The 26,567-nt window shown below is 40.2% G+C and overlaps 1 protein-coding gene across 1 annotated transcript; it reads right to left on the reverse strand.

The window, feature by feature from the left end:
• Positions 1-307: 307 nt before the first annotated feature.
• asz1 (ankyrin repeat, SAM and basic leucine zipper domain containing 1) lies at positions 308-24,197 on the reverse strand. The gene is made up of 13 exons (XM_030425661.1): positions 23,984-24,197; positions 22,308-22,410; positions 21,583-21,705; positions 17,424-17,535; positions 10,679-10,790; positions 10,385-10,519; positions 10,028-10,146; positions 7,785-7,857; positions 7,199-7,255; positions 6,170-6,282; positions 3,833-3,938; positions 3,295-3,408; positions 308-1,056 (listed from the first exon to the last, which is right to left on the reverse strand). The coding sequence occupies exons 1-13, from the start codon at positions 24,086-24,088 to the stop codon at positions 892-894; spliced, it is 1,437 nt and encodes a 478-aa protein (XP_030281521.1). The 5' UTR covers positions 24,089-24,197; the 3' UTR covers positions 308-891.
• Between the last annotated feature and the right edge of the window lie 2,370 nt (positions 24,198-26,567).

Raw genomic sequence — 26,567 nt, forward strand, 5'->3', positions numbered from 1 at the left:
CTGAGTGACACGTAGTACCTTTGATTCATACATACCTCAAATGAAATGTAATGTAATGACTGTTTGCTGGGAGACCTCATTATTAGAGCCAGTGGGCAGATATTTTCCTATCAAAGAGATATTGGTATCAGTGTATTTGTAGCTAGATATGCATTATAGAGATTATAATGCAGAAAAAGAGGGTTTAGACAATTTATAATAATTAAATTCCCAGGCAAGTTTTCAATCTCAGTGCACTGATGTCATTCAAGTGTTTGATAACCACATTTAAGGGATCATTGCAAAAAATGTACAATTAAACAAGATCTTTCATTGTGACTTTGTACGTAATTTATTCTAAGGAATGCCCTGTCTTTCACCTGGACTCTGAGTTTGTAATAAAGTTTAATTGAACTGAGCTGAAATGAACAAACGGGTGACAGTGTTAAAAAGTGAGCTTTAGAGGCGATGGTTCGCATTTTAATGCTCTTCTGAAGTTCAGAGAGAGCCAGGTGAGCTGATTCCCCTGATGTCAAGTCTGTGTTTTTGAAACTCCACTGCTTCATTATTTAGATCAGGAATTTAATTTTTTAATCGCGTTAGATTTATATTGCAGAAACTGAAAACACAAAATAACTTTCTGATTCCAATCTGAATTTGAACATGCAACAAACTGTTCCTCATAAGAAATCTTAAATTTTTACTTAAACCCTTAAAACCTAAAAAATTATTTAAAGAATTGAGAACTTAACTCAAAGACAAGTCAGACCAAAGTGGAAACTAAGCGTTACAGCAGCAAAAATAAAAACGACTTGTCTTATCAAACATTATCCTTAAACATATCAGTCCTTCAGCCATCAAAAACTAAATATTATGATGAGCTTATTAACCAACTGACAAAACCATCTGGTGTTAACAGACATTCCTGTACATCTGCAGGTAAACCTTGCCACTGGCAGCTTTGTAGAGGAGCAACAGGAAGGTGACTCCAAGTGCAACTCTGGTCAAGGGCCGCATCCTCCAGTTGCCGTGGGAACCAGGTTGAGGAGGCTGACAGGAATCTCCGGTCTCATCCATCTGAGGGAGGAGAAAGAGAGTTTCACATGAGAAACACACACAAATGAACGCGGAAACACACACACGCACAGTCTTGTGGTTAGAGCACCGTGACCTCGTGGAGGATGTAGAAGGATTGCAGGTCATTTTAACTTAATCCAGTCTGTATTACAGCAGTTGGCTGGTTAGACAGTTTCAGGCTAGCTTAACCTCAACTGGGTGGGAAATATGGGCTAAGGTACTACTGGGTGGGAATCAAACAGTGACAAGCTCATTTGGTGGATGAGGGCACGTCTGGTCCCATTGCACTACCACAGCATGACTCGCAAACCTGAGTCACTAAGACTTCCTGCACCAAATCCTCGAGGATTCATCAGCCAAGAGCAGATTCGGGTCTTGGTCATGGTTAAGTCACAGAGGAATAATGCTGCTCATAGTCTCAAGTCAGAGGTTGACACTGTGTCACACTGAATCCCTGTCATGTGAGAGAGTTTGAAGATAGAACAAGTTCAAGTTCAGCTTTCTTCTGGTAAATCTGACTTTGGAACTTGCGGTTTGGCCATGAACCCAGATTTCTACAATTCCTGAATTCTGACATCACCAGCAAGGAAATTCTTGTAGTATGTGCCAGGAAGGTGTTAGTCCTCCACTATTACAAAGTATTTTTCTTATTTTAGATGAACATCTCTGCTGTTGATCCATATTATGAGAATGTTCCAAACCCAGTTTAATACACTACTTCCATGTCTGACCAGTTATGAAGCGTCAGTGAAATCTAAGTGTCTCCTAATCCACTAAATGACTACAATATCTCTGCAAATGGTTGATGTGTTGTTAACCAATGCCTCTGATTTCAGCGGTTACTTCGAGAAGTGCTGGAATTTTTGGAAATGGAACACATTTTTCAGCATGTGCTTTTTTGGGATGCTTTATATCCAACTGAAAAATAACGATCACACTGAAATTTGCAGCAATGCACCAACGACGGCTGCTTTCAAGAACTGAAGTATCCACCTCACACAGCAGTACCCGTTACATCCACATTACCCATTCTGTTTTAGATTTGACTATATATCATTTTCTTTAGGTTACTGCAACAAAACAGGTTTGGTTTAGAGGTTAAAAGCATCAAAATCAACTAAAGTGTGTGTGTCACAGCTTGAAGCGTGAGAGCTCCAGCTGATGCAGTGATAGAGTGTTTGTGATTCAGGAGTGTGTGTGTGTTTCTGCAGACAGGTTTCCAGAGATAAGGTTATATTTTCTGTGAGTGTTTATGGTGTGCGTTGGACCCTTCCTCTCTGGGCTGGGAGCCAGTGAGTCCAAATGGGCTCCATTGGCCGTCAAATTCTTGTCTGACACGACTGTGGAACCCCCAACCAACACCCAACCCAACCATACCAACACACACACACACACACACACAAATATCTACCTACACTATAAACATACTCACCTCCATCGGCTGCTTACACACCTCCTTCGCTCCTCCCGTACCCCCGCCTCTACCCATCTCCTTTCTCCCCCCTTAAACTCCCTCACCCCGCCAACCTGCGTCCTCTCCTCGCTTCCCTCTGCCCCCACCCTTGCCTTCCCCATCAGCCCCCTCATCCCTCCGCCTCATCGTCTGTGTGCTGACAGGTCGATGTCACAGCGGTGCTGACTTATGGGCTGTGAGGATTCTGCCCTGTCAGGAACGACTCTCTCCTCTTGGAATACAAATGCAAACGCACACACACACAGTCAGGTGCACACATGTAAGCACTCCCGCACATACCTGTTGGAGCTCGCCAGAATTCATTCACACCAACATCTAACACACACACGCACACACACACACACACACACACACACACACACACACACACACACACACCGCTGTTCATGTTGCTTTAATCCTCAGTAGTAAGAGGAAAGCTCTTACAACAGTCAACAGAGAATGGAATTTAGATTGACTTTAACAAAGTATGAAAGTGTTTAAAACCGAATGATACCATCAGCAGCTGTAGATTATCACAGATATATATCAACATCAGGGTCGGCAGATGCAAAATAAATGACAGTATAGGATCATTTAACAAGCTGTAACTTTACTGATATAAAGTATCTTCAATTTCCCATAGTCTCTCCAGGAAGGAAACTCAAACATGGTGTTTTTAGTACTATAGCCATTTCATTCAATAGGTTAAATTTTACAGATATCATCTTAAAATTTAAAATAAAACAGAAGGATGAGCTCAATAAGTGTGTGTATGTGTTGACCTGGCACAGCAGATTGTGGAGGCAGGTGACTTCCTTCTGCAGGTCCTTGGTCTGGATGACCAGCTGGTTGCAAACGGCCTGGGCCTCCTTCTTCGGGTCCAGCGAGAAGACAAGCTACATGGTGGACCACAGAGACACAGACCAAGTTCTAGTTTCTAAATTGAGCTGCATTGCAGGTGAGATTAAAAGACATTAGCAGAGAGAGAAAGCATTAAGGTACCGGTCAACGTTGCTGTCAGGCGAAAGGAAAGGACACAGGACACTGCTGGTATACAGCCTTCACTTTGCAAACGATGAAAGAGGGTAAATAATTTCAGACTATTGCTCGTGCTCCACTCCATGAATTATACTTACTTTACTCCTGAAACATTGTTACTAAATCTCATTGTATAGTATAACTAATTTGACCGATGTATTACATCACAAGTGGTTCTGCTGATGAAATGGCCACACGGTTCAGTAGTACGAACTGGCGGCAAATGCATCAACACCTGACAGGTGAACCCTAAACGAGAGCACCTCTATAGATGACATGTACCTGAGAGGCTTGGCGGGGAAAACGGCTGATGACATCCTGAATCGTCTCCGTCAGGTAGCAGCACTGCTGCTTCACACTTATCAGGTAGTTATGCAGCTCCTCACTCCTGCAAAATACACACAATATTTGAATACCTGCAATTTTTCGTTCATAGTTACAGTACAAAGTGAGTATTAGTTAATGTATCGTTAATTTCTTCTCAAAATCATTTTTTTCTGATTTCTGATTCTCAAATGTGATGACGTTCTGTTTTTTGTGTTTTATATCATTGTTGATAAGTATTGTTGTGTTTCATATTACTGAGTCAAGCAAAACAAGTCATTTGAAGGTGACACCTTGGGCTCTCTGACCTTGTAATGGGCATTTTCACAATTTCCTGATTTCTGATAATAAATAATTGATTTAAACAAATCTAAAAAAAATCCACAGATTAATTGACAGTGGATATAATAATTAATAGGAGCACCAAGGTTTGGTAAATTAAACAAAAAATTCAGTAATTTCAGGTTTTAAAATAAATTATAATGTAAAAAACTATCTCAGTGTGCAAAAATACACCGCAATTTGCAAAACTGGATGCATAGCTCACTAAGTTTTTTGTTGGAGCTTTAATACTGAGGTCAGTAGCATTACCTTCCTTATAACGTGAGCTGAAAGGAGGTGGCCACATAAAAAAAACAAAACAAGGCAAGGCCTGCTGAAGATGCCCAGCAAGGACAGGGCAGACAGATTGATAGTTAGGAACAAACTTTGTGTTAACATTCTCCATGCATCCTCGAGACCACCTCGCCAAACTCTATAGAAAACTGAGCAGGTGGCCAAGCCCTCTCCCCACCTCCTCCTCATGCTAACCCATGCTGTCATTCCTCCCTGAAAACATCCACCTTAAATGATTAGTTATTTATATTCATCAACCTCTGTCTCTATCTTCCCATCCCCTGGTCCTGTGGGATATTGATAGCTCTTATCTTAATGGTACATTTCCCTTGGTGAGGGGACTGGCCAACCAGCCGTCCCGGCCCTCCTCACACTCTGTCAGAGGGGCGAGTAAACACTGTCAGTCAGCCTGTGCTGCACCTTCACCTCCCTTCTCCCGCCTGTTAGTTTATCTAGGGAGCAAAGAGTGATGATGGGCCCCCATTGTTGATTCGAAGATTGTTGAAGGGTTTGTAGATGGAAAGGACGTTATGTTATGTGGGAATTCTGATAGAGGATGTATGTGTCCCAGTGTGTTGTGAGCTTAATCTATCCAGGGAAAGTCAATTGACTATCTGTTTCAGCAGCATTAAGCACCCTTGCTCAATAGTAGCTGATGAGGAGAGTGATGCAAATTTACTTTCATTGCACACATTTTCCCTGGCACAAACATGGATGTATGTTTCATTAAAGTAAAATACAATTAGTACAGGCATAACTTTTTTACCTGTCACTCCACCAGCCGTAGACATGCCAAGGACATTTTCTAACTCTAAAGTGTTTTTCATTTTTGTGTGAAGTATCCTAAAGAGCTCTGAAGGAGGTCTGGCCCTGATCAAGCCTTCCATCCCTCTCATTAACCTTCGCCTCTCTCTATTGGACTGTGCCTCATCCGGCAGGCAAGGGCAGGTGAAGCTGCTGTAGCCCAGTTCTGCTGAGGATTCATGAAGTGATGGGGTGTGGTGCGATTGCTCTGTTGGCCCCTGCCGCTGGTTCTCTTTTGCTCATTGCAACCTCCCATCGCCTCTCACCTTACAAATCATTACAGCTTCGCTTAAACCATTAGGGCCTGGCTCAGGACTCGGTTATGGAGATGGGGGGGAGGGGGATACAAAGGTAGGACAGTGAGATGCTCATGGGCTGATGGACGACTTCCAGTGGAGGAGGACAGACGGAGCATTACGAGGAGATGGAGGAGGGCTGGATGTGTGTGTGTGTGTGTGTGTGTGTGTGTGTTTGGGGTTAAGGTGTGTTTCTGACAAGTGTTTAAATTATTGCTACTACAGTCAACTTTGTTTCTGGCATAGAGCAGCGTTTGTAGAGCTTATCAGACATTTCTACAAGACTGAAACAAACACAAAAAATATTCTAAGACTCTAATTCCTGAACACCTTCTGACAGGTTTGCTGTCAGATTACACAATCTACAAGAGTTTGTGTGGTATTTGCACAGTACTTTCGATAGGAAAGTTAATGTGAAGTGAATTAGGCCTCTGATCAGATTATTAGTCATTCTAATCTTATAATACTGCCTTCCTGAGAAGTCTCAAACTAACTCAGTTTTCCCTTGAATGCTTTGAGAGCCTTGGACACATAATTTAAGATCCACAGGCCTGCTGGGCATTAAGATGTGGTAACCTACCCACTGTCCACAGCTTCCAGTTTGCCGATTGTGTCCAGGTCCACTTTGTCGAGATGCATCTGCTGCAGAGCACTCAGCACCTTCTGCTGGACGACCGGGTCTGTGATACCAATCTGACAAATGGAAAAAAACTATTGGTCTTTCTTGTTGATTCAAATCTCTTCCCTTGTTATATGTTAGTATTAGCAATGGTAGCAAGCTACCATTAAGGGAGTACAGTATGCTGGACACATACTGTAGACTTAGACAACTTTATTAATCCTTTTGTGAGGTTCCCTCAGGGAAATTGAAGCTCCATGTCACACATAGCACTGTTACACACATATACAGGATCAAGAAAGAATAACCCGACACCCATATAAAGATATAAAATACATATAACAAATTAGGGTTATATATATATATAAAATCCCGATAACACACCCAACTGGATAATCAAAACTCTGTATAATCCAAACTGAAACATATTTTTGGTCTACATTTAAATTCATTGAGCTATTTATCACCAACACCCCTATGAGGATCGATATACATTGTAAAATAAGGAGAATGAGAGCAAACTGTTGTTTATTTTTGCAAATAAAAGTTTGTAATTAATCACTTTATTCTTTTAGTGTATGCAGGTTGGGGTTAGGAGGGCCTATCTTGACTTGGACACAGGCAAGGGGGGGCTTCAAGGAAAAAAGGTTTAATGTAATATTTAATTTAATAATAATATTTAATATTTAATGTGCACAAATATAATTTTGGTAACCTCACAACCTCAGAGCAGACAAAGTTGTGCGCACCCCCTGTGATCTCTGGTGCCCCCCTGGGGGGGCCCCGTACCCCGGGTTGAGAACCACTGAATTAAGGAATAATCCAAGAACACACTGCGAACACAGGGTACCAAATTCAAATCTCTCACCACCTTTTTTCTACTCTTATGGCCTTAAACAGCCGCTACCCTATTCTCTTTCTGGGTCACCCTGAAGGCTGGCAGCATGCAAAAGAGCTGACAGACAAACAGATGTTGCGGTGATCCTCTACCTTCTCCAGGTCCTCCTTCTCCATGGTCAACAGGTAGCTCCAGGTGATTTCATTTTCCTGTGCACATGTGTATGTGGAAAAAAAAAGGAGAAGAAAACATCACTCAGCATTTACCAAATCAAAACTTCTGTCTAAGATTGTGTTATCAGGAGCAGCTGTAGATGTACCTGCATGAGGCTTTGCCATATGGTGACACAATCTAACTGCACCCATCAAACAGACCTCATACATCAAATGGGGTCTAAAACGTGAGCTGACCCTTTCAATTATAATTCGGGCCAAGACAATCTAGTACACTAGACCCATTATGAAGCACCAAGTAAGGTATGTAAACTCGCCATCTCATGACATGTTCCCAAGCATGTAAATGTCATTCTGTTAATGTTGCAGCTGTGCTAGTCACATTTGAGATTACTGTATTTCACCCATGGATCTACTACAGAGTGTAACAGCAGGTTATCTCAGCTCACCATCTTGGCATCAGTGAGATAAGAGAACAGAAATCACTCACATAGAAAGAAAAAAATATACATATCTTAGGAAAAAATACATTGTAATTTTATTTGGGCATGTAATCAGTACTTACAATCATGATATCATTGAGGTAGCCAAGATCGAGGCCGTGCAGGAGGAGCTCAAGTTCATCAAGCTTGGTTACACTGAGGAGGGCAGAGAGTTCACCTTCACTATTGACTTATCCAACATTATGATACCAAGTCTGAACCAGCTGGGACTAGATCTGCCTAAATTGTATGAACAGAGGCTTCCTGAGTAGCACAGGTTTGATAAAAAAAAGAAAAAAGGCAGATCATTTTCAGTGCAAGGTTTGGTTCAAGACCTCGCAGCAGCAACAACAATCTACCCTACTTAACTGTCTTTGAGCAATTAAGTACACCTTCTACAGGCGAGTGTTTCTGAATTAAACCTTTGGCCTCCCTGTAGATACGGCAAAACAAAAGGAAACACTTCTCTATTTGAGGATCAAGTGGGTGCAACTGAAGTGTCACTGAGTTCAAACACATCAGAGTAACCACAGTGTATACGCAGCTTCAGTTTGACTGTTGACATGAAGAGCTTGTTACTTGTTTTTTAATGTCTTTTTAGCTGTATTTATCTCAGGTCAGATAAAATGTTTACAAGCTGTAATGCCTGGTGTGTCAGACATGCTAGACTACAATTTGTTTTTTGGCTGATGATAATTTCCCAGCTGTGTCTGAGTGGACTAAATACTCATGCAAGAGGTTTATTATTGTTTATGTCTGGATGAACAATGGTTCAACAACACCTGCTGCACAGGCACCGATTCACACAACATCCAACAGAGGGCGACAAGCTGTTTGAATTTGCTTACACGTTATTCTTGGTGTTATTATTCTCAATATTCTCAGATTACGCTTAAATTACGCAAAATCTGGGTTCAAACAGACAGTGACAGACGGCAATAATCAGCCTATGTGTGAAAATTATTATACAAGGTTTATTAAATGTAATGAATCAGCATTTAAAACATTAAATAGACATCTAAAGTTTGTGTCTTTTGTCTATTGATCAACTAGGGTGTCCCACGACTACCAAAGAAGCTGTAGTGGAAACAGGCAGCAGCATGACAGAGATCAGTGCAACTTCTTTGCTGTGCTGCTCTCAGCTCCGGTGCTGAGGGGAGGAATTTAAAACTGAACTATGACCAGGATGTGCACTTCTTAAATTTCTTAAAAAACTGTGTGTGAAAAACTGATTTCTTCATATCAAAAATAATGATTAAAACAAGTCTCAGGCCATCTCACCTTTCCTTTTTAAAGGAGTCATCACCTGGTTTTTTACATATCCAGTCCCTCTTGGATCGTTTTGGATCAATTCTTAAAACATATTAGAAAAAAAAATAAATCAAAAAAATCAAACATAGAGCTTGTTCTGACACTTTTTCATACCGCGACTTTCTAAAGCGAGATTATGCGCAAGGTTTTGACCGGTCCGGATGTGCATTGTATTAATATGTAATGAGGCGTGCGTTGATTGGCCGCAGGAAGGACAGAGCTGGAATGGGGGGCGAGCCTGCATGCACACACAGACTCCAAAACATAAACAGCCCCCTGTCATGGCGCACACACTAAATGACGAACCTTACGGAATTCAGGCATTCATGTACGAGCCGGAGTCAGAAACCGAACGGGAGAGTGAAGAGGCAGAGACGGTGAAGAGACACGTTTACAGCAGGATGTCTCTGAATGGTAATTTTTTTTTTTTTCCTTCTTCTTACTTTTCACACTCGTGTTTTACATGTAAGACCTGAGTTTTAATGCTGGCGGTCACGATGTATGGCGTGAAAATGACAGAGAAATAGGCAGATTCGGCGTGCTCACTCAGAAATTCTGGCTGAGGACGGCTGTGAGCCGATGCTTATGCGAGCTTATACAAGTAGCCTCCTGTGGTAACGTCCCCACAGGAGCAGAGTCAAAATCTCGTGCTTTAGGAACGCGCACTACTGTGCGCTATTCCTGTTCGGAAAAAGAGCCAAAGCGAAAAAAAATTAGCCACTTTCAAACTCCAGCTTTTCAGGCAAGTTTCAACAGAGGTCCAACACCAATATGCATGATTTAACAAGAGAAATTGCGATTTCCGGGTGATGACTCCTTTAAGTATATTTTTTTGGCCTTTTGGCATTATTGACACAACAGTGGAAGACATAACAGAAAAAAGGTTGAGAGGGGGAGTGACACGCAGCAAAAAGGGCCCCAGGCTAGGACTCAAACCCGGGGCCGCTGCAGCGAGGGCAAAGCCTCTGTACATGCGACACCTGCTCTACCTACTGAGCTAAACGGCGCCCCTCACCATTCCTTCGATGATGGTGGTTCAGAGTTTGTCTTGAAGAACTTAGTGAGGGTCTCCTCCATGGAGTTGAAGGCTTTGGCAGTTGAGATGTGTGATGAAGAGGCCAAGATCCTGCCTATCTATGAACAGAACACAAGGAACAACAACAGACACTAATGTCAAAATGGGCGAAGATTCTTGTAACTGAAAAATACCTTAAATGGCCACAACATTTCTTACTCAAATAAAGTATGAATTCATTTTTAACTTAGTAAGCTTCATTGCAAAATTCATCTTTTTATTGAATAAATTTAACAAAAAATACGAAACTGCATGTACGCAGGGTCTGAAATACATCATAAAGAGAACTCAAGGTACCTGTGTGTGTTTGAAGATTACAGACAGGTCAGCAGGGCTCTTGCCTTTCTTGGTCCTTATGGTTTTGTCTGCTCCGAGCTGAAGGAGCTTTAGCACTGCCTCCTCTCTGCCATACTGCACTGCTATAGACAAAGCCTGAGAGAAAATATCAGTCCTACTCATCATATACAAAGTCGAATATAAAAGAGGTCATCTAAATGTTTCAAAAAAAATTGTACTTTGTGACTTCTGTGCTACAACATGATCTTGACTGATGGGACTTGCTATGACATAAAAACATCAACTGTGACACACCGTATATCCATTGCAATCCTGGGTATTTATTTCTGCTCCATGAGAGACCAGCAGGTTGATGACTTTACTGTAGCCGTCCCTTGCTGCCAGCATCAAGCAGGTCATTTGAGACCTGTAAAGGACAATCAACAAAAAAGCACAGACAAAATGAAGATAACAGACAACAAAAGAGAAGCGAATGAAGAGAAAACAAAACAGAAGAGTTAACTGTAGGAATGAGAAAAATAATGAGCCAAGGAAATAAAAGGAGTAGAGGGTTGACAATATGGTAGAGTAGAGGAAAGGGGCGAGAAGACTGTAGACCACATAGTATATTTATAGGTATTTTAAAGAACAGAAAAAAAGGTAAAACAAATAGATTAATAGTGAAAAGATTACATCAGAGGAGAGGTGATCAAAGAAGACAAGAGTGATGGTGAGGGTGCAGAGAAACCACTAGGGGGAAGCAGACAACAGATTAAAAGGTAGTAATAGTTAGTTATTTACTTTGACACCACCAGCATACAAAAGCACAAGTTCATTCACTATGACAGGCCACAATACAAAGCATCAGAACTTGAATGCAGAAAATTCTTCCTTCTGGTCTAAACTTAATGCACTCACATATTTTGACTGCAGACTGTTAATGGAAAGCATTTTGAGTATTTGATGCCATCTGTAGGCTTGAAATGATGCTCTAAAAACGGTTAGAAGCTTCAAGTAGAGCTGCAACGAATAACAAAAAAAATCATGTGGTCGATCTAGAGAAAAGTTATTCTTGATTTATTTAATAATTGAGTGATTGTTTAAATATAATCTTTCTTCTATCTTGTCCAACAAGGAGAATGGTTACCTTTCTTTGTCTTACATCACAGTAAACTAATTATCTTCAGGTTTTGGACTGTATGGACTTGTTTTGTCAACCAGGAATTTTTTATCACATCACCCAGAGCTTGAGGGAATTGTGATTAATAATTTTTTTATCTTTTGTATTTTCTAACCAGGAATGACTCGAGGAATATGATAACGCACTCCAGGCTTTGAACTGGCCACCAAACAGCCCAGCTCTAATCTAGTCGGGCAGGCGTGGGACACGCTGAAACAAGGTAAGTTGATGCCTTGAGCTCTTTGTCATGTTTCTCAGGCCATTTCTGAGCAGTTTTTGCATAAGGTTGCATTGTCCTGTTGGGGAACTGCCATCAGACAGTGCATGTGCCATGAAGTCAGAGTACTCGGTCTGTTGTTGCTGCTGGCACGTCTCTGATTTTGGATCTCTTCTTGGTAAATGTCGCCATTCCCATTTTTTTCTGTTAACATAACCACAAGTGCCATTGTATCCATTGCTAAAAATAGGATACTCTGTGATGGTGTTTAGGTCAGTGGCATCCTGTAACCACACATAAATGTTTCATTATGTGTCCTTTCAACAGCCAACAATTGCTATTGTGAAAATTTTTTTGACCTCTCTGACTAGTCATTGCTCTGTAGAATTCATGTGTTAGCTTTTATCAGAACAAGTGCTGCATATAATTTACCTGTGTTGTTCTTCATCTTAGCACCACTGACGCAAACACAGTGCGTGAGAAAAATACATCCATCTAGAGTTGGGAAAGTCCAGCGGCAATTCATCACTTCACTCAATACTTTAACAGGAAACTGTGTGCATGTTAGAGAGATGTGTGAGACAGCAACACAGCACAGAGGGAAAGAACTGGCAATTAAAGATACAATCCATAATTCACATGTAAACAAAAGGGTAACCCATCACTCTCAACTTGACTGACAACTATGAAATCCAAGGTAATCATTTCTGCTGCAGTAAAAGGGTTATCTACTTCAATTTCTTCTAAACATTTGAAGAAAAAAAGTTTCCTTTTTAAAAAAAAATGCATTTCATTTATTTTTTTAACCTCACAAAATGCATATTTTTCCAGCTCCATTAAATAATCGTGAAAAGCCTAGAAGCCAGGCATAAATGCCAGTGCCTTTTTTTGCTTTGTCACTCTGAGTTGAGATGTACTGATGTCACCCGCTTTGATATGTTGGCAATAAAATATTGATTTTTGTACCAGTAAATAATCTTGAACTGAAAATGCTCCCAGACAGAGGTGATATTTGTCAAACAGGTGTGAATCTGTGAGTAATGCCCAGCAGTAAGCACAGCTAGTCAACCTTTAACAAGTTCCAAGAAATCAAAAGTTAATGATCTATGTAAACGCAAACAAATGGCTTGTACGACAACTTCTTTACTCACATTCCTCTAGGCCAAACAATCAGTCAGTTCCACGCTATTTGTAGCTTCATTCATTTCTGCTTTAACATCCTGTGCTACTGTATTTTCCTCAAGGCTGGTTTTGTAGTGAGACAGGTACCAAGGTCACTCACAGACTGTTCCAGTGTGTTTTATGTGTGTGTGTCCTTCAGACTGTGAGATCTGGCCAGTCCCCAACATACGACTGATCTATACGCAGACAATTCAGAATGAACTTTGTTCCTGGCATCAGGACAGTAAGAAGAATGACTTCCAGAAATACCTGACTCACAGTAACAAGGCAAAAACGTGGCTTCCACAAAGCAAATCCTAAAAAGAACTATAATGACTACATCTCACTATGAATCTCTACATTTATCTGGCATTGCGGCTTTCATCATCTTGTGATGACCATATTTTTGACCATACTTGTAACAGATGTTAAGCTAGGGAGGATATCTCGATTGGATCCAACTAAGAACTTGAGGACACATTGTGGTAGTGACCAGTCAATCACAAGATAGGCATGCTCTAAAGCAGTGGTTCCCAACCTGGGAGGGCACCAGAGCTCACAGGGGGTGCACACAACTTTGACTGCTCTGAGGTTGTGAGGTTACCAAAATTATATTTGCTGCGCATTTGGTGCAGGAAGAAGCGATAAAAACAGGCTTTTCTCACAAAAGTGTCCGCAAGCAATAGTGTTTGCAAGCAAAAAAAACCAACTCTTTCTTATTGGTGGAAAAAGGCACCACACCAACCAATCACAAAATTATATGGCAAAGCACGTGATTTGGTTGCTAAGGAACAGGGGGAAGTTTTGGGAGGGACGGCGGCGAAAGAGTGACAGCGACAGTGACGGTGATAGAAACAACGACAGAGATAGCGAGTTTTGAGAGTTGAGGGATTTGTGACATTTAGCATGTTTGGAGTGTATAGTTAGTCTGTTATGTAGTGTTTGGTGTAGTGGAGTAGTTTTTTTGTTTAATGAGTCAAAACAATGAGGAGACTGCTGAATGTGGAGCAGGCAGTGCAGCTCTTCATTGAGCTGGAAGGAGCTGAGGGAGACCTCAGCCTGAGGCACTGACTGCATTTAAATGTAAATACCGGTAGTTACATATAACTGTAAATTTCAAAAACTTATAATGCAAATATAAATGTTTGTTTGCTAAATTTATGGATAAGTTATAAAAATGGTTCGTTAAACATATTTGTGGTTTTCACAGTCAAAAATCTAACTCTTTCCTGCTCAAAAAAATAACTGTACAGTCACACATGTTAGTGTTGTACTGAAAATAACAACACCAAACAAGGCAAGGTAAATAGTGAAATGTAATGGCAAAACCAAAATTAGTCAAAAACAGCCAATTATACCCTGGACCCCAGAGGTTTAAATATATAAAATCCCAATAACACACCCAACTGAATAATCAAAACTCTGTATAATCCAAATTGAAATATATTTTGGGTCCACATTTAAATTATAAAAGTTTGTAATTAATCACTTTATTCTTTTAGTGTATGCGGTTTGGGGTTGGGGGGGCCTGGCTTGTCTTGGACACAGGCAAGGGGGGCTTCAAGGAAAAAAGGCTGGGAACCACTGCTCTAAAGTATACCAGGCTTTATTTCCAATTTTACTCTAAATGGCACCATAATTTACAAAATTAATGCTGTAATAAAGAGGACTTGAAGCTGGCAATTGAGACCATAAACTCATAAGGAAAATGTTTACTGAGGTAATAAATCAAGTGACAAGTAGGGTCATTTTCTCATAAATGTGTCATCTTTTTAAAGGGATAGTTCGGGTTTTTTGAAGTGGGGTCATAAAAAGTACATATCTATAGTCTGTCTGTTCCCTATCGTAATTGCCGTTGCTTGGAGAAGCAGAGAGCAAATTTTAACCACCCAGCTGAGAAAATGTAGTGCCAAAAGAAAGGGCGGTCTGACGGTGATGTAAAGCGGCGTGAATTTTCTCTATATAACGTACACTTGAACTGATACAGATTTTTTTTTAGGTGAGCCTTATTTTAGATGGTTAAAATTCGCTTTGCATCTGGACTCCGTTCACTGCAGTACAAAGCAGAGCGTCTGGGCTGGAGTGGCTCTCTGCTTCTCCAAACCGATGCTGCGCTTATCGGCAATTCAGACCGACTATAGATATGTACTTTATATGACCCCACTTCAAAAAACCCAAACTATCCCTTTAAAAACCTGCGAAGTAGCACCCTGCTGGACCTTAGAAAGAAACCAGGCATGCACTCCTCTCTTGCAATATGCATCAGCAAGTCTGTTGCCAAGAAGTAAAATGATTTGCATCATGTAAAAATCAAAAGTATAGGAGCCAAAAAGATGCCTCTGAATGATTCCTGTGCACATTCACAGACACATCGTGCAGTCTTTAGAAGCATGTTCAAGCCTTAAGGAAACTATGCTCAACAAAGATCAGTACAATGAAGGTGAAAAATATGGGACACATGGAGCCAATGGACCCCACATCATGCTCCTGCAGGACTTTGAGAGACGACAGACTATGCTTGTTTATGCTATGACGGAGGGACAAACAGCTGGTGCTAATCATTGGTTTGATATTCAGACGTAAGAGGTGATGAGGAGGAAGAGGAGGTTTATCCTCTGCACCCACATGAACCTCATACTCTGCTTTTGTACTGGATACTAAGAGAGTGTTGGCCCCTCCTCCTCACCACCTTCCCTCATTTACATCCTCCTGTGTCTTGTTACCTTTCTTTAAATATTTTGTCTGGGAAGGAACCAATCAATTTTCTAACAGTACAGCGTGTCCATGTGTGTCAACAGGAGGTTTCAGGCGGTGTGTATCGTGCATGTAATGGCATACTGGCAATGACAGAGTGGCAGGGGATTAGAGAAAGCTAAACAAGAAAGCCACTGGGGGCCAAACTCTTGCTTTGACACGACAAAAATGCACAGATGGTAACAGTAAAAGTGTTTCAGGAATGACTTGCTTTCATTCTTTTTCACAAGATGGAATTTTTCCATGTTCTTTTTCTCACCAGGAAAGGGAACCCAGATATTATATCAACTGTCTACAAGGGCTGATGGATCCCAAACTTTCCCAATCAAAAAGGTACCAATTCATATAGTGAAATACTATATTCAGACTGCAAAAGAAACATCTTGTTTATCTGTCAACCTGGCTGCATCAGTGGGCACCATCAGTACGTCACACAAATTAATTGCCAGTGTCTTTAAAGTATTTCTGGAGCATCACTCTTTCCTTATTACCAATTAAGCAACACACCCAAACACGGAGACACACGTGTGACTTATACTATTTTGTGAGCTTATATCGCTAAAAAATTATTCGATACCAATACCTTGAACAATACTTTCTTCTATTCAATTTTATTTAATCTGTTATGACAAAAGATTACATTAAGCATAGACGTGTGCCCATCTCTGGGTGTAACCTTGTGTTTTTTCTGCATGCTTCGAGACAGCCAATCGCCAGTACTATTAGATCTTGGCACAACAAGCATGCTGTGTGCTTACTGGCTCACTGAAGCTAGTGATCAACTTTTTAGGTATTAAAATTTTTATTGACACTTTTTCAATAGTCAATTCAGTCAGTGCCATAAAAGCATCACAAAAGGTATCACAAAAGTATCGATACCCAGCCCTAAAGTCAAGTGGACTGAATGAATGGATTCTTCAATTTACTACTTACGTCATGCAGATATTTTATGTCGAGTTTGATTTCGTATAAACACAGAGATCTGACATGGGGCGTTTTCCCTAGATGTTCTTATTTTTTTCCAAATGAAGTTTCCAAATGCCCAAGGCTGGAAAGTGTTGCAGTACATTTAACTGCTTAATGCATGTCCTCAGAGTAAAACTCGCCACAGTATGGTGCTTTATCCTATTAAAAACTAGTTTCTGAAGACAGATGAATTCTGTATCTTTAAAATGAGGACAGCTAGAATTTAAGGTCAAACTAATTTAATATCTAAATGAGATACAGGCTGTGTTGAAATGGAGAGGGTTGTGATTCTGTACAGATTGTAAAGCCCCTTAAAGGAAAATTGGGAGTTTTGGAAAAATGTATCCTTGTTCTTTAACCTAGAGGCCAAGGCCGCCATTGACCTACAAATGACCAAAACCATGCTTACTGGGTTGCAAGCTTGAAAAAAAAATCCAAATTCCTCCTGCCCACCCCTTACACTCTGTGTGTTTGTTTGTCTGTCTGTCTGATACCCGTCCGTACATGCACATGCCATAACAGGACATTCCAAACAAAACACACAAATATATACAAACTGTATGGAGCTCTGTGGTGCATAATGCTACCACATGGCAGCCAAACATAACGAGAACCATCAAAGGAAATTTGATTCAGCACCTCTCTTGTTTTCTCCCTGCTCAAGTCAAGTCTACAGTGTTTTTATTTGGCTTACATCAATACGGGTGTGACAGTGCGTATTGTGCTGAAAATCCTATAAACATTTCGGCCTGAGTCACATCTGCACCGACCCTCCTCCTCACCTGTCCACCATGTTTGGATCAGCATTTCTGGATAGCAAAAGCTCCACACAGCGAGCAATTTTATCTTCTCTTGCAGAAGCTGTAACACTGGCCATGAGCACCGTCAAATGATCTGTGGACGAGAACATCACCAAAAAACGTAATTAAAATTCAGTCTTTAATTCAGCCAGCACTTAGTTAAGCATCAATTAATGAAAATTCCATAAAAAAAAAATACATAAAATTAACAAGCTAGCACTATTCTATGTGGCTATGAAGAGAGAAAAAATTTAAATGATTCACTTTTGGGACTAAACAGCCGATTTTCTTCATTGTAGGAGTTTATGTTCTGTAATGTTGATTGACTTGGTAAAAAACTTTACATCGTAAGCAAAACTTTACAGAGACGTGAGAGGGAAAAGAACAGAGAGAACAGGAGTCTCTTCTGAGTGCCGAGTTCAGTAAGACTTTAAACTCTAGCACAGTGGTGTCAAACTGATCCAGTAAAGGGCTGTGTGGCTGCAGGTTTTCATTCCAACCAAGCAAGAACACACCTGATCCAAATCAGGTGTGTTTCATTCCAACCAAGCAAGAACACACCTGATTTGGATCAGGTGTGTTCTTGCTTGGTTGGAATGAAAACCTGCAGCCACACAGCCCTTTACTGGATCAGTTTGACACCACTGCGCACATCAGAACAAAACACTGTGGAGGAAGCAGCCTGTGGGACTGAGGTAATCTGCTATCCCTGCTAACTAGTCACATGGTGATTGCTCTCTCCATCTACACCTGACAAATACTGGTTCAGTCAGTTTGCATTTAATCACACCGGTTTAAGCTTCCACACCAGACCGGACCAGTAAAACTGGGAACCAACATAACCATAGTGAATGGTTGATAGTAAGTGATGATTAAATGTGATGATGTCATTTGGTCAATTACAAACCATCCGGAAATTGTTTCCCCTTGTTATTCACTGTCCAATTTCATGTTTGTTTTGAAGAATGATGTAGTTTGACTACTGTACTTACCTCATGGAAATAAAAGTATGACATGCTTAGTATTGGTAATCATCAGTAAACAAAGCAGTCGAGGAAAGAGGAGTGGCTTTTTTTCCATCACCATTAAGTCATACATCGTGCTGTAATAAGGTTAGGAAAAAAATCTGGACTTTAACCTGGTGATGGAGATGGATAGCCGTTTATCTGGCATCAGGAAATGTGGCGGCCTTCATGGGAGCGAGTGAGTTCAGAGGAGTTGTCTCCTTATCTTATCCTGATAAGACCGGTCTGAGACCCATGGCAATGCTCTCAATTCCTGTTTTGTTCCGCCAATGCCCAAGTCCCCAACCTGTGTGTATCACAGTATGTATCTAAGTGTGTATTTGTGTGTGTGTGCATGCATACCTTGGCCTCTACATCTGTATGTGGGTTCCTGCGTCTTTGCGGCTGTGCATGTTTAGCTCTATATCTGTGTGCAATTGTGTGTATGTGTGTGTGTGTGTGTTTAGATTATGTGTGTGTGGGTGTAAACCAGACAGCCTGGTTTGCGTCTAGAAAGGACTGGAGTAAATAAATCTGGGGCCTGAGAATTGGTGAGCGGGTATGATAGCAGCATGGCGACCGTTATCAATCACTCATGCATTCCTCCGCTCAGTCTCGCTGCTTTGACAAACAGCATCAGGACGTGACCACACGTCATCCCTCTGTTTAATTGCTTCCTTCACCTGCCTCAAGCATCAGATGCTGAGGCCATGTGAAATCAGTCACACACAGAGTTAAACTGGACATTCTGGACTGAGAATTAATTGACATCAGATATCAACAGCATGACTTGCACTGTGGTTCCAAATGTGGGTCTGGGGACATCTAGGAGCTACAGGAGGGTTTCTAATGATCTCCAGGAAATCAAACATTTCAGACTAGTTATTTAAACCTTACCTTTTTAGCCACAGGAAGAGTCTCATCCTGAAGGACCAAGACGAACTCTGCAAATTGCTGATACATGTGCAGATAAATGCAGAACTTGCGGAACATATCCATCATCGATTTGCAGTGTTTTGTACTCAATGACTTATATTTCTACAAAATACAAACGTTCCTCCTTGCCTTACTAATCTAAATGAAGCCACTGTAAATGCAGAAGTACACAGCAGAAAGTGAGTTCAGCTACAAGCTATTTTTATTTCATTTTGTAATATTAAAAAAAAGGTGGAGAGGTGTTAATGCAGGTGTGGCTGATTACTGTCATAATCCATAAATCTTGTGAATATTTCTTCTTAGAGAATCATTCCTCTTCTGACTGAGTTGACATGCAACCATATTTTTTGTCTCTACCAATACGACGTTGTGCATTATTAATCCAACTCTTGCTGCAAAATGTTTCTGGGGGATCTGTAACTGCAGTATTCATGGTTTAACATGTGTATAACTGCAGACTTTTTAACATGGAAGATTTCTTCCCCCACGCTTATTTTACCCAGACTGACCTCGATCCAACAGATGCCTTCAATTTCTCTTGCTTTGAGATGAGGGTGCAGTGTGCACAAACTAAAAACAACTCCAAGGATCAGCGGTGTGTTTCTGCAAGAGTTCCTCTTTGGCGTCATCACCATTAAGTAATGTCAGATGAAGCGTACTGGTGCAGTGTGTATTGGATTGGTCCCCTGGTCTTTGGCTGCATCAGGTAAGGAAATTGAAAAAACGTGCCACAGGCAAGGATAGCTCAGCACCAACGCAACAGGGACTGTCGGGAGGATTAGGTATGGCTGTTTGATATCCAAGCATGGAAGGAAGGCAGCAATGTGTTGGTGTTGCCTAATCAAACAGTCCGCCCCAGTTTTTTCTTCTGAAAGATGGTGGGTGAGGGGTTAGTGTTGCCTACCACCCTTGAATATTATTATTTAAAATAGAATGAATTTCAATAACTTCTGCTTTTATCTGTGCTTTTAGAGGAACAAACAATGTAGAAGGTTCAAACCTTTTACAACTTTTGCAATTTTTCAAAGTTTAATTTTACATTTACAGACTGTTTACAGTTGCATCTCTTATGGTCTGCCTTCTCTAAATCGACTGACTGCGTTAAAAAAAACATTATTTTTTTATACAGAGCCTGATCGAATTAGACTGATACAATGATCAGCTGATATTGGCTCATCTATCACAGATGTATTGGAGATGTAACAGAATCGATTATGTGTTGTCCGACAGAGCAGACAAGAAAACTCTTTCTTTTAAAAAAAGACATAATCCAGAAAAAGATGTTTCTTGGGAAAATGTCCTCTGATGTTTAGCATTTTTGAGCAGCTGTGTCACTTTGGACAATAAATAGTAAATGCACCTGTATTCATACAGTGCTTTTCTAGTCTAATGGCCACTCAAAGCTCTTTATGACACTTGTCACATTCACCATTCACATTAATTGTGAATGGCACAGGCAAGGTGCCTACCTGCTCATCAGGAGCGATACAGAGCTAAATCAAAAGCCCCCGTGATGTTTCCAAGTTCTGCTATTCACACACACTAACACACTGATGTAACAGCAATAACAAGCAATTAGGGGTTCAGTATCTTGTCTGAGGACACTTCAACATACAGCTAAGTATCAAACCACGGACGACCTGCTCTACCTCCACAACCACCCCAACACATGAACAAGTTTATTGTTAATATAATATTGTTAATATAATATTGTTAACATCCTGCCTCCATGCATATCATTGTCATAGCTTATTAACTTGCTCACTTAGGGACACTGAAAAACAAAGGGTGTGCATCAACATGCTGTAAGAAATAAGCCTAATGTTCCTGACTTCTCTCTATGACACACATCTCACTCATCCTCTTAATGTAATGAATTCTGAGTGACACCTTGACAACCTAACATGGCATACAGGGAAAGTGTTGATGAAAGTGCTGTCAACAGTGCCAGCTGCCATTATACTACAAAGTAAACTAACAACTAAAAGCAATGGACAGCTCGTCTTTACTCAAACAAAAGAAAACCATCTGCAGGTATGCACCGTTTATGAAGGTGGTCATTTTTAAGCCTTTCCATATTACGTACATTTTCCCCATTTTAAGGCTAGATTTCCTAAATACCTCCATGACCCGAGTGGAAATGAGGACTGGTTAGATAAGACAACCTTCAACTCAGACAAAGTGATCGATAGGAGTCTGACCTTTACTGAAGTTGGCACTTGCCCCTCTGTCCAACAGCAATTTGGCCAGTTTGTAATTTGCCACATTGACAGCACACATCAGAGGAGTCCATTCAAAGCCAAGCCTGGTCTCCACGTCCAAGCCTGTCCACACCAAAAGGATCAAATTAAGTCAGGCAATGAAATGATTACAAGAAGAGCATATCTGTGCCTGATGGCCTCCAGCCCACACACATACATATGCATACAAAATAACATCCTGTCTTTTGTTTTCCCTATCCCACTTGATTTCTGAAAATCAATTTCTGGCAAAACTGTTTTCATTTGGGTGAGAAATCACTACCAGCCGCTTGACAAATGTTGGTAAATTTTAACAGTGACTGTTAAGTTTGTCTGCACTCCACCAATTCATCCATTCAGATATCCTTATCCACCATGTTGGCCTTTATATTTCATACAAAAAGTCACTCATATGACAACGGGCCTCTTGCAAAAACAGTGATTCTTAGCTTAAACTTTAAGCTTTTTTCCGTTTCTTCTTAGAACTGTTTCAAGTCAGATTCAGAAAAGTGTCTTAACTGTAGAAACTTGTCATGAATTGATCATCTCAGCTTGATGACTCCAGCAAAAGTTAAATTAGCATCATCTTTTAATCCATTGACATGGTGAAAACACTGATCACATGTGAATAATTGCTTTAAGGGGAAATTATATTAGGTGTCACATGGAAAACAAAGAGCACTTGCCATTATCCAACAGCTGTTCAACTGTCTCAACGTCTCCTCTACTGATGGCTCTTTTCATTATCGACACATCATCTTCTGTATGTGGTGCAGCAGCATCCAGATCCTATGACAAGACCCGGACAAAAAAACAGACAATCCAAGAGAGAAATGACAAAGAGAATCAAAAGAAACAAAATCCAGACTAGCAGCTCCAAAATAAGAATAGCAGATGAAAACTGTGTATGAGTGAGGCTTGAGCAATACAGAAATATTATGCTGAACAAAATTGTATCATAAATGGGAATTTATACCTAAAATCATCAGAAATATTTCCTGACGTCAGGTGCAGGTAGATTTGACAGTCATGATGTGAATGCAAATGAGAACGCAGGTAATTCTGTGCTGTATCAAGTATTATCTTACCTTGGCAATGTCCCAATTTCATTCTGCAAACTACACTTCACAATAAGTACTGTGTATAAATCTTCATACTTTCTTTATTGTAAGCAGTTTAGGGCTGCAGAAAAGCATTATCATGTTTTTCAATATTGATTAAGGTACTCATTAAAATGTTACGAAGAAATAAATAAATTAAATGTAGGCATTATCGTTTTGCAGACAAGGTGATGTCCTCATAAAACTTTTCTGGCCAACCAACACTCACATTCGACCATTTATGGCATTTTTTTTTCTTAAAAAAAGGGAAAAAAAAGAAAAGACTGACAGCAATTTATCATTTTTAACATATCTGAAGCTTATTTCTCTGCTATCCAATTAATCAACTGATATGTCTAGGTTGTTCCTCTTATTTCATTGTGTTGTTATTGCCTTCTGTGTGTAATGCTGCTGCTACACCGTAATTTCCCAGCTTGGGATCAATTAAGTACATCTATCTATCTATCTATCTATCTATCTATCTGAGCTCTAAATTAGTTACTTTAGTCGGTAAATGAACCTGCATGTGTGTAACAACATCAACTGAACTTCAATCTTCTTCCAAATATTCAACATATATATTTTTTAGTACGTTTATTTCACTTCCTGAGACTTTCTCCTCACTTGCACACAACTTGCACAGTTAGCTTTGATTATTTCCAGCTGTGGCGCTGTTGATCAGCACCTATTTCCTTGTGCATTGTATTCTGGGAAAATAGTGTCCCAAATAAAGCATACTAAGATTGTCGTTTATCAACTAACATTTACTATAGTGAATTGAAGTGGGACACAGCATGGGCAGATAAGTCAGCAGCAAAGCAATAATTCACAAAAGTGGGGAAGCAGTTTAGAAAGTGTCAAATGGAAACCTGATATACTGCAGTTAAATAAGGTTTATTCTTTTAGTAAATTCAAAGCAATAACGAATGACTTGATCAAGCCACTTGGACCGAAAGAAGACTTCTGGGTGTTACTAATGCACTTGAACATGCGCTCTAATTCAAGTTTACCTTCACCATTTTCTATACACTTTTATACATGTTAAGTTATATACATTTATCTACTTGCCCATAAATTGTTTGTGAGACTACGTTCGTCACAAAACACGCAATAAACAGGAGTTTTAGCTTTCTAGCTGCCTAAAAATAGAACTGAAGCTAGAGTTAGCTGTCTTCGCTGCAGCTAGCTAACGTTGTCTCACAGTTTTAGCTAGTAGCATAAACCGGTTTGAAATAAATAAAAAAGGACATAATTAAAGTAACCTTGATGTAAGAAGTCTTTTTATCCGAAAGCCCAACATCCCACTCGTCACAGCTGCCTCCGCTTTCATCTCCAGCTGGGTAGGCGTAATCCATGAAGCTGCCCATAATACTATTTAGCCATTAATTAGCGTCAAGCTAACAGGTGTCAACTGTCACCGCTGGGTGTCTGAGGAGCACTCGCACTCCGCCACAGCAGTGAAGCCCGGGGTGGGCGGAGTCTGACACGCGGCAACACCCGACCGAGAGTGCCCGACCACCCTCGGTTTATGCAAAAAAAAAGTGGGTGGTTTTGCGATTTTTTGGTATGGTTCGGCCAAAATACTAATATTTGCTATTTTGTTAAAGCTAACAATAGACTCAAATCTTTTCAGACATAGATATGAATCTAAAACTATGGCAAATGCTAGATAACATTAGCTAATAAACTGTTAGCTAGACAGCTAGCTAATGTAACTGGTTAGCCTGCTTGCTAAGTCACACCACTGTAGAGGTATGGAATTATAATAAACTGGTGTTTAAGGCCTGTTGTAAATGTTTTAATTCCAGCCAGATAATTAGCATCGGCATTAATCATATTATTCAGTTAGTTCAAATCATGTATATGACCATTTGACTGCTTTTGTCTCTCTTGTTTTAAAAGGAAAAGGAAGGGGAAGGCAGGCTTTTACAGTTTATTAGAGGTTGGTGCTGCCAGGTGAGTGGGTTAGGTGCTGTTTTGATTTATTGAATATAAAACATTTAAAAATATGCTACTAATGGGTTTGTTTTGTCATAATGGTTTTGACCTTAAATACATGTACATAAGGTGTGTTGTCAGTTCTAGTATTTTAAGGCACATGTATTTGTGCCTAATTAGACCTTCTCATGGCTCTGATTGATCACAGAGGTAGTTTGATTGTCACTGCCTGCACATGTATTTCATTGCAGCTTACCTTAAATACCTTAAATTGTATCTTACATGTCTTTAATGATCTAGAATAAATGCATGAAATTTGACATGCTTTATAATTGGCATGCTATTATGTTTGGTTCTTGCTGAAGCTCAAAAAGAAGTGACTTGGATACGTGTGTGTAACTAACTGACCTCCTGAGATGTCATTAATTTGGGCTGAAATCTTATCCGGCTGTAAAGATGGTAAATGTCCACTAGAGGTCAAACTTTCCTCTAGGAAAAGGAAAAAATAACCTTGTCCCCTCAGCCAGAAGGACTCAAAAGTTCAGCAAATTTACAAGCAGCCAAAAGGCTGTCTTTGTGTTACGCTCCTCATCCGTCAGCTCCATTACAAAGCTCAGGCTCAGCTGTGTTCTGTCAGAGACGGAGCCACATGCCAAACAGCCATATAAGAGGGGGGACAGAGAGACAGGATTCTTTGATGAGCTCATTTAATCCCTCATTGGTCATTTCACCAACAAATTGGACATGTCTGATATTCTGATGAATGGTTGCGCTACATATCAGTTAAACAATATTAATCTTATTTTGCAGTGAGAATTACCTCCCCTTGATTTTTGTGTACGTCTGCAATTAAACTGGTTGTGTCGCAGTCGGGCGTGTTCAATGTCACAAAGTACATCAGTGTGACTTCCTGTCTCAAGTGTCCACCTGAAAACTGAAATGAAACTTGTTTTCTCCAAATCTGCTCTGCTTCTTACTTTTGGTTCAATATAAAATACTCGCAGATACTCCCCCATTGTGCAGTGATTGAAACAAAAATCTGATATGGATTATTACATTACCTGTCAGCACTACATGTAAACATTTTTTAAATATTTTGGGTATATAGCTGGGACAGGACTGTGTAACTCTGTAAAGTTGCAGCAATTAATCAATCAGTTGTCAAATCTCAAATTATTTCCAACTATTTAGATTTTCAGTTTATCAGTTTGAGTAATGTTTTTTTAAAGAAAAGTGTCACAATTCTCTGATTCCAGCTTCATATATGTGAATATGTTCTGGTTCCTTTACTCCTCTATGACAGTAAACTGTACATCTTTGGGTCATAGATAAAACAAGACATCTGAGAAAGACATTTGGAAAGCGCTGATGGACATTTTTCTCACCAAACAACTGATCCATTCATCGAGAAAATAATTGACAGATTAACAGATCAGCCCTAAACTATACCACAGTCTCTCGAGCCAGAAAGCCCTCCTGCTTCACAGTCAAACGCCTGATTGTAACCGGGACCAATTTGAGCTTAGTACATATTTCTCCCAAAAGATTTACAGCACCTAGCTGCTGCCTCACAGTAACTAAAGTTCTGGCTGCGAAAGATGACACACGCTTTGGGCGTTGAGATATTCAGGAACCTAATTCTACCCACATCTTCACGTTTTATCTCTGTTCCCTTATGGAATGTCTGCAGGTTTTGATCCTCCCTCTCCTGAAACTGTCTGTAACCTGAAACTGATAATAAAAAAAACTGTTTCAAGTTTCAAGAACTGTTTCTGCTTCTTAGTGAATGATAGCGATGAAGCTGACTGGAGTGAAATAAAAGGCCACAGCTGAGCTCGGCATTCAGTTGACTCGCAGAAGCTTCTGGGATGAGTTTAAAGTTTATAGGCTCTGATGTGTTTATATGGT

Source organism: Sparus aurata, chromosome 8 (assembly GCF_900880675.1).
Source record: "Sparus aurata chromosome 8, fSpaAur1.1, whole genome shotgun sequence".
In the NCBI taxonomy this organism is placed as follows: domain Eukaryota; kingdom Metazoa; phylum Chordata; class Actinopteri; order Spariformes; family Sparidae; genus Sparus; species Sparus aurata.

What these genes read in the sequence shown, in the direction of transcription:
- asz1 (XM_030425661.1), bottom strand. Translation starts at nt 24,088, where the DNA reads ATGGGCAGCTTCATGGATTACGCCTACCCAGCTGGAGATGAAAGCGGA. An exon ending in CCACCATCATCGAAGGAATG is followed by an intron (nt 7,858 to 10,027) that starts GTGAGGGGCGCC and finishes TGCCCTCCTCAG; the next exon opens with TGTAACCAAGCTTGATGAAC. An exon ending in AGAAGGAGGACCTGGAGAAG is followed by an intron (nt 6,283 to 7,198) that starts GTAGAGGATCAC and finishes TCCATTTGTCAG; the next exon opens with ATTGGTATCACAGACCCGGT.